We start from the raw sequence: 8,333 nt of genomic DNA, 5'->3' as shown, positions 1-8,333 counted from the left end.
ATTTCCGTTATTCTAATTGAGCTAAATGGCAGTTTGCTACCATTACAATTTACAAACATCTCTCTCACTCCTTTATTTATTGCCTCTGATTTCCGATTTTTAATTTTAACCTCTTAAATAAATATTTCGCGTTAGTCTCAGGCTTCTCTCTCTCTCTCTCTCTCTCTCTCGTGTTCTCTCACTAGATCCCTCTTTCCAAAGCTTTCTTCAGGTAAATCTTACTCTGTCATCTACCTTTAATTTTATGCATATCTCATAAAGTTTTGTTTTCCTCCTTATTTTTCTTCGTAAAATTCTCTACTGATATAACATTTTTTGTGAGTAATTTCGGCTGCATCTACCATTTCCATCTGCTTTTCCTTTGATTTTGCGGTTATCTATCTCAGATTTATGCTTTTTAAGCTTCCGATTTGAATTCCTGTATTTTTTTTCTGTGAATTTCTGTTGTCTGAAGGTTGATACATGGGACCTGCTCTGGTCTCTGGGAAATTGTATTATCTAATGGTTTGATTCGTGAAATATTGATCTAGATCTTAGGCTTTGGTGGACAGAGTTACCGGTACCTGTATCAATAGCCGGTGGAATAGTCATTGCGATTTTATTTTGTTCTTTTTACGTCTAGTTCTGTCAATTTTGCTTTGGCTCATTCAGATCCGTTTCTAGAGTAGCTGCATCTTTTCGTACTGTTGCATTACTTGATATTTTTTGCATAATTCAATGGCTCTATGTACGTAGGGATCCTTAAGAAGAAAGAGAAATGGGGCTGACATTCACCAAGCTTTTCAGCCGGCTATTTGCCAAGAAGGAAATGCGCATTCTCATGGTTGGTCTTGACGCTGCTGGTAAGACCACCATATTGTACAAGCTCAAGTTGGGCGAGATCGTCACAACCATTCCTACTATTGGTATGTGCTTTACTAGCATGTAGCAAGAATATTCGGCAATAACATTTCTACAGTTTTCCAGTTGTACTTATTGTGAGTTTGTGACAAATTTTGCTGCAATTATGACATAAAAGACTGACCAATCATTCTGATACGGAAATGGAAAATGTGCACAGAAAAAGTTGCTCTCTCCATTCCCATTTTATTCAGCCTTGTTTGATTCGACACGGAATTAAAGAAATAAAGAAAGATTTTTGAATTTTAACAATAAAAAATAAGGATTTTGAATTTTCTGGTCTAAGATAAGCCATAGACATTTGTGTGGCTATAAATATCTTATTTAAGGTAAGATGGATTTTTTAAAGTTAAATTGTTTCCAAAATATAGAAAGGTGTCATTCCGAAATTTACTGTTTGCTGCAAAAATTTAGCTGGTTATAACTAGTCATCCTTCATATGTCTCTCTTTGTCTCAGATGTTCTTTTTGTTGATCTATTGCAAGCATTGTCTGATCAAGGGCATGCAATGTTTAATCAAATACTTATTTTGAACTTCTAAATATGTGGTCGCGGTGACTGATTGTGTATTGATCTCTTGATGATTGTACAATATGAAAAAGTAAAAGTTCCCAAAACTGAAGCATAGATTATCCTTATCGTGGAACTAATCATGTATCATGCAATTTTTTCTTTTTGGGTTACTCGTGAATATTCTTTTAGATTCTGGTGCAAATGATGCAAATCTTCCCCAATCGTTTGCCTCCCTTTTTTTGGATTAGTAGTAATGGGACCAATATCTGTTCGTCGGCTGCAATTGTTTTTGGTTGTTCAGTAGTGTATGCTGTTTATAAACTTTCCTCTGAGGTGTACTCAAAAGGGGTATTAATTTTGATTTATGATTCTTTTTCTCTTCTTTGATTTGCAAAAGCTTTTTGAAGTGGTACTGAAGATTCTGTGTCTTGTATTGTACTGTCTTTTCACCTAATAAGCTTAATTTAAACTCTATAATAAGATGCTTGTGGCATAGCTGCTCAGACGAGTCATCAACAATAATTGATAATTCACAGGTTTCAATGTGGAGACCGTTGAGTACAAGAACATCAGCTTCACCGTTTGGGATGTCGGGGGTCAGGATAAGGTATCGCTTTTGTTTTAGTCCAAAATTAGTCTTGCCTCTTCTTCCCCCTTTCTACTTTTCTTTCTTTTTTACTGTTAGCTCTTTTTTTGTTGCATGGAATGAATGTTTTAATCCAATTTTCTGAAGGATCCAGCTTACTTATTTATTTGCTTTGGCAGATCCGACCATTGTGGAGGCACTATTTCCAGAACACTCAGGGTCTCATTTTTGTGGTTGATAGCAATGACAGAGACCGTGTCGTGGAGGCAAGAGATGAATTGCACAGGATGTTGAACGAGGTAATAATTCCCGCCCTTTGTAATTCTGTTGTTATTCTTGCTAGTTGTCTTCGTGTGACCTATAGGTCACGGGTTCGAACCTGGAAGCAGCCATTAACCCTTGCATTAGGGTAGACTGTCTAATTCTTGCTAGTGTCAAATTTGTCTTCTAAAACTTTTGAGCTATATGGCATAAAGTTATGTGCACAAGTCGGCAAACTTTACTTAAATCTTCAGTTACTAATGTAATATTTATATTGAAAATGATATATGATATAGTCTCTCTAGTCAATTAAGTTTGACTGGAATCAGTTTGATGTATGCAACACATCATTTTTTTAAAGCTATTACCTATCTGATATTTTGTCATGTATGTAAGCTTCCGTACATGTAGGTGGCTGTTTATTTGTGTTCATTCTGAACCACTTAGTTCTTTAGAGGCTGTTGCCAACTACCCTTGAAACCACTCCACAACTGCTGCTCAAGGATTTTACAAGTCTTCTTCTTTTAGAAGGGAAGTGATTACTGCTTATGACACTCCCTGTCAAACATTCCCTTGAACACTAAAACTTTTTAGTTGGTTATGAAATCTTTTTAGCATTTGAAATTTAGTTTTTTTAGAAAAAAAGGATCTTCAAAAGGATCCTGGTAAAATCTAGATTCAGAAATTTCAGTTTCGATGTGAGCTTCATTCTAGGTAAAGATGATTGAGTGTGCTCTAAATTTTGGTCATTGAGTAAAATGTAAATCATGAACTTTGATTATTAAGGTGGAAAATTATGCTCAAGCCTAAAAAGGTAGAATTTAGTGGATCTCGCGTGATTAAACCAGACATGAATGACGTATCTGTCACATGAGTAGAATTTTATTTGGTCAAGGTCGATTCAAATCAATGTTTACATCCTTGTATGATAAATTATACTTCAATTTGGAGAATGTAAAATCTTAGACTTCCACTTATTCATGTAAGCTTGATGCACAGTGCATGACATAGTAGAATTTGGTGTAATGGATTTAGCTTTATTTGGCTAGGCACAAATCCACCACTGGAGGACAATATGTGATTCCTAGTACCTGTGCTTGTAGGAGTAAGTAGGTAACCGTTGGAATAGTCGAAGTGCATGCAAGCAGCTGGAGGTGTCCACCTTTTGCTTGGAATACTTTTATTTTGATGGAGAAGTGAGTATTCATATAGCAGATAGGCATATCTTTTGATAAAGAGACTAAAGCATAGTTGTTGGTTGGAGATTTATATGTTCCTAGAAAAGGTAGAAGAACTTTCACGCTAAAAGAGCTGAGGTATGAGTGGAAAAATATCTACGACTGGATCATAAAAGCATAGACAACTATTGATTTTTGGAATAAAACTGGCTTTATATGGAGTGACATTGAAATGACTGATCATATTGCCGACCCCAGCTATATATGGATTAAGTTTATAGTTGTGTTGTTCCCTTGTGGCCATCGGTCAAAGTAAATTAGTTTTGTCCTTAGTCCTATTTTAGCTGAAAATTGCATCATAATGCTTATCTTGTGTAACGGTAAAATTTTAATTTTTGATTAAGGCAAAACTTAGTCCGGATGAGTGAATAATATACGCGGAAAATATAATGAATCTAACATTGGTCGACTTGGCTATTCTATTTTTTGGGGGTGGGGGTGGGGGTCGGGGGTGAGGCGCAACATGTGTCATCTCTGATGAGATTATGTGTTTGCACAATATTTATATTGAAGTTTAAAGCAAAGTATTTGAAGCTGGAGTTGAAAAGAAGTTTGTGGAGGTCATTAAGTTGTGTTACTTAAGTTTAGTATTGTAAATACTAAAATAATAGTTATGATCAAATGGGGGCCCTAAACTTGGATGGAAAATCCAGTTTTGGTCCATTTTCGAAGTTCCTAGTTACAACCTTGAAGTGGGTGATAATTGACCTTGCTGAATTTTATTTGGTTGTTGGTCCATCTTAAAAAAATTTATGTGGTAGTTCCATATTCCGTGTTTACTTGCCAGACTTGGTCGCATATTGGCGATAAGTATAGATTTGGTTTTACTTAGAGAGAGTTATCAGTTAGATATAATTTTATTTGGTCCTTCTTTATCATTAAAGGAAGGCAAAAAAAACTATCTTTTTTGAAATATTTTACATCAATTCTATATTTTTCATGAAAGGAAGATGCAATAGAAATGAACTCCTGATTTTCACAAAGGAAATTAGTCAGATTCAGTCGAGTTAAAAGAAAATTAGATAACTTGTGGGAGTATTGGCTTACACCTAATACAGTTTAACTCTCTGAGTTTCAAATAGAGCCACATATGTTGTCTTCACTTTTTTTTCTATATTGCGCGGACTCTCCAAAATGATGCCGCACCCGTGTCGGATCTTCTAAAAATACACTATTTTGGAGGATCCGACACGTATCCGGCACCATTTTCAGAGAGTCCGAGCAACATAGGTTTTTTTTCACATTGTCTATGTTGTTCGACTCTTCTGTCCTAATCTTACCTAGTAAATAGTTATTATTGGTGCAATCTATCTCGTAATTGAGACAGAAGTCTAGCAACCTATATGAGACATTTGGAAACTCCAGAATAACAATTAATTAGTTAGTGATATATCTAGAGAATTTGGGGATAAATGGGTGTGAAAAAGAATATTTTTCTTTCTACCTTGTCTTTAAACAAACAGGCAGAACAGAAGCTTTCCAATAAGTTACAGAATTTATGCATCAGTCCGTTGTTTGCTTAAAAAGAATACAGGCAAAATAGGCGAGGGAGTAGGTTAGGGAGGAATAGTGGCTACTGGTCCATGAAGTTCTCTTGCTGCTTACATCCTTTTTTCCCCCCCTTATTGTCCTACTTTCTGTTGTTTATTAGACCAGTAACTGCAAAATGAATTTGGGAGTCCTTTGAATTGAGTTTAACCTTTGTTCACCGACACGTGGGCTTACTTTTGTTTTTATATGTCCCAGGATGAGCTTCGGGATGCTGTGCTGCTTGTTTTTGCTAACAAACAAGATCTTCCTAATGCAATGAATGCTGCTGAAATAACTGATAAGCTCGGACTCCACTCCCTCAGGCAGCGTCACTGGTAAGCGCTCTGCCAGAACTTGTGACAACATGCCTTTCTTTTAAAACATGCTAAGCATTCTCTTTGCTATTTTTAGGTACATCCAGAGCACTTGTGCAACTTCTGGAGAGGGACTTTATGAGGGGCTTGATTGGCTTTCTAACAATATTGCTAACAAGGTACTTGATAAGTTCCAAATTGATCAAAGTTGGTGATGCAAATGTGCTGTATAGGATTGCATTTCCTTTTATGTTTTTCCCCCTTTCCCTAACATCCTCCATTTACAGGCCTAAACCAACGTAGAGTTGTTGCGGGTTGATCCTGGATGCAGGCGGGTTTTTATCTAGTTCTTTTTCCTCATTCTCAGAATCTGTGTGGTTATGAATATCCCTTGAAAGTGATTTGCTTCTTCTTGGTAGGACCTCTTGATATGTTTTTGTAATACAGTGGTTGGATATATGAAATTGCTGTTTGTTTGGTTTCAAGTATAATGCTATAATTTGTAACAGAGAATAGATGTTTCATTGGTAAATGGTAATGGAATACTTCCCTGTTTGTTCCTTCCCATCCGTCTGTGGCATTCGTTGACTAACTTGTATGCTAATGTGCTGCTTTTAAGGGAAATTGAGAAGAAGAAAAAGAAATGTGTTGCTAGATATGTAGCACTAGCATGGGCCAGCTTCTTCTTCTTTTTTTTTTTTTTTTTTTTTTAATGGGAGATCGAGTGGTCGCGAGGAATCTGGAATCGTAATGGATTTTCTATTAGCTTTAGTTTCTAATTTCTAATACCAATTCACGTGATTGGTCAACCAGGATGCTGAGACAAGTCCATTCTTAAGTATGAGTGATGAAATTAGTAAATTTCACTGCAGATGGGCATTGTTATGTTAAATAAATTCCATGTTCCGTGCACCCCTGTTGGAAAGTTAGGCGTTTTTGTAGAGCTGCAGTTAGGCCACAAACCCGAGCTCGAGATAAACCCTTGGAGTACAACTTCAGAATGTACCGTGGAAGAGGAGAATAATGGGAACAGAAGGTAAAAAGAGAATTTGTGTTATCATACTGAGCCATGTTAATTTGCTCTAGTCAGATATAAATGGAGGTAAGATTGATTTATCACGGTTAAGTGATAAAACTAGGGTAAATGACATGTTCGAAAAATCTAGAGAAATAAGGGAGTATTGATTTTATGGAAGTAAGTGGGCAATTTACAAATGAAGACCAGAGACAGGTTGCAGTAACACAGGGAAACGGAAATAAGGTAAGAAGACAGGCTCAGAAAGGAGGGAACCAGAGAAGAAGGGGATTAGGGATTTCAGAATTCACACTACTCAAGTCTGCCTCTCTTTCTTATATGGTGCTCTATATTACACAGATCACAGTACCCGAAATTCATACATAATTTTGTAGATTTGTCTTCCATCTTAGCCTCTTTGTTAATATCATTATACGAGAATGTTAGTTATCAAATTTAATTAAGCACCTTTATTAAAGCGTGAAAGTTAAGCTTAATATGTTAGTTAATTCATATCCATTCTGTTACATTAGTCAAAGCAATGTGGTACATGGGTCACTGGCTCCTAGCAAGGTTTCAGATTTTAAAACAGTTTATGTCCAAGCTAATTCGAGCGATTATACAAAATTACCTCAAATGAGCTCTTACTCACTTGTGAAGCTCGGATAGTAAAATGATTCATGAAGTTACTCATATAGGAACACTCAAGAGAGCAACGCCATGTGGAACAAACTAATATTCAACTTAAACTAGCAGTAGCCAACAATAGATTAATAACAACTGAATGTTTACAATGAAGATTACAGGAAGTTAAAGATAGGATTGCAAGAAAGACATAAGATAGAAATAGCCAGAAGGGGATGAGGAGACTCGGAAGAAACTGGGATGAGAAATCAGAAACTACTACAACATCTTGCTTGCCCACTACTCTGAAATTGCTCGCACATATAACAGATTCAGATAACCTCTATTTTGCTTGACGCGTGCCTTCCTTCCCTTTAACTTAACACAATCTTGTAAAAGCTTGTTGGGCTGTTTTGTACGTTGGCTTCTTCTAACAGACCCAGGCCAAATAGCACGGGCTAGCCAGTTTTCGGACTGGTCATTCAAAAATTGCCAGTGTTTGCAAAGTTATTGATAAATAGCCATTATTTGCTGCAATACGGAAAGTTTCAGCATAATATACTGGAGATCGGTGCACCTGTGTATGAACTTCCAGCATATTATGCTGGAACTCCAACACGCGGAAAGTTCCAGCATAATATACTGGAGATTGAAACACCTTTGTATGAACTTCCAGCATATTATGTTAGATTGGTATATTATACTGGAACTCCAGTATATTATGCTGGAGTATTTTCCGGATTTTGAACAGTGTTTTTGTTCAGATTTATCTTTACATGAAAAGTGGCTAAATTTCGATTACTTTTAAAACTGTGGCTATTTTTAAATGACCACTTATAAATCTGGCTATTTTTGAATTTCTCCTCCAACTTCACTCTCATTTTGCGGGGCTTCAACCTCTTCCACAGTAACTTGATCCAATGGATTCATCACACCATGGGCCACTACTACGCGTCTACCAGCCTCCTCTGCCAACTATGATCACCTGATTAAGTGGTGTCACGTAACACCACTTTATCGAACCTCTCATCTTTAACATTCTTTTTTGCAAATTTTTGAGTCTATTTCTTTTGTTAAAATAATAGAGGCCGTGCGAAATTGAACCCTTGACCTCTTCAAGCATAAAATTAAACAAAATGGGGATATAAGGCCATCTATGTTAGCTAAATTAAATAAAAGCTAATATAATGTTCATTTAAGTGATTTGCTTATTTGTTTTCATGTGACATTGCTATCAGCCATCACTTTACAATCATTATCGTTGAACACCACCATCATCAATTGTCACATATCTTTTAGAGCGTGGTTCATCAATGAAATATCTTATAAAATGCCATATCAATTAATATCTT

The 8,333-nt window shown here is 36.2% G+C and overlaps 1 protein-coding gene across 1 annotated transcript; it reads left to right on the top strand.

Moving 5' to 3' along the window:
• LOC104211779 (ADP-ribosylation factor 2) lies at positions 1 to 5,907 on the top strand. The gene is made up of 7 exons (XM_009760904.2): positions 1 to 211; positions 736 to 905; positions 1,950 to 2,020; positions 2,179 to 2,298; positions 5,245 to 5,363; positions 5,440 to 5,521; positions 5,630 to 5,907. The coding sequence occupies exons 2-7, from the start codon at positions 758 to 760 to the stop codon at positions 5,633 to 5,635; spliced, it is 546 nt and encodes a 181-aa protein (XP_009759206.1). The 5' UTR covers positions 1 to 211; positions 736 to 757; the 3' UTR covers positions 5,636 to 5,907.
• Positions 5,908 to 8,333: the final 2,426 nt, after the last annotated feature.

The sequence above is a fragment of the Nicotiana sylvestris genome, chromosome 11 (genome assembly GCF_000393655.2).
Source record: "Nicotiana sylvestris chromosome 11, ASM39365v2, whole genome shotgun sequence".
NCBI classification, from domain to species: domain Eukaryota; kingdom Viridiplantae; phylum Streptophyta; class Magnoliopsida; order Solanales; family Solanaceae; genus Nicotiana; species Nicotiana sylvestris.
The sequence above is the reverse complement of the archived record's forward strand: the minus strand, read 5'-3'. Positions and strand labels throughout refer to the sequence as shown.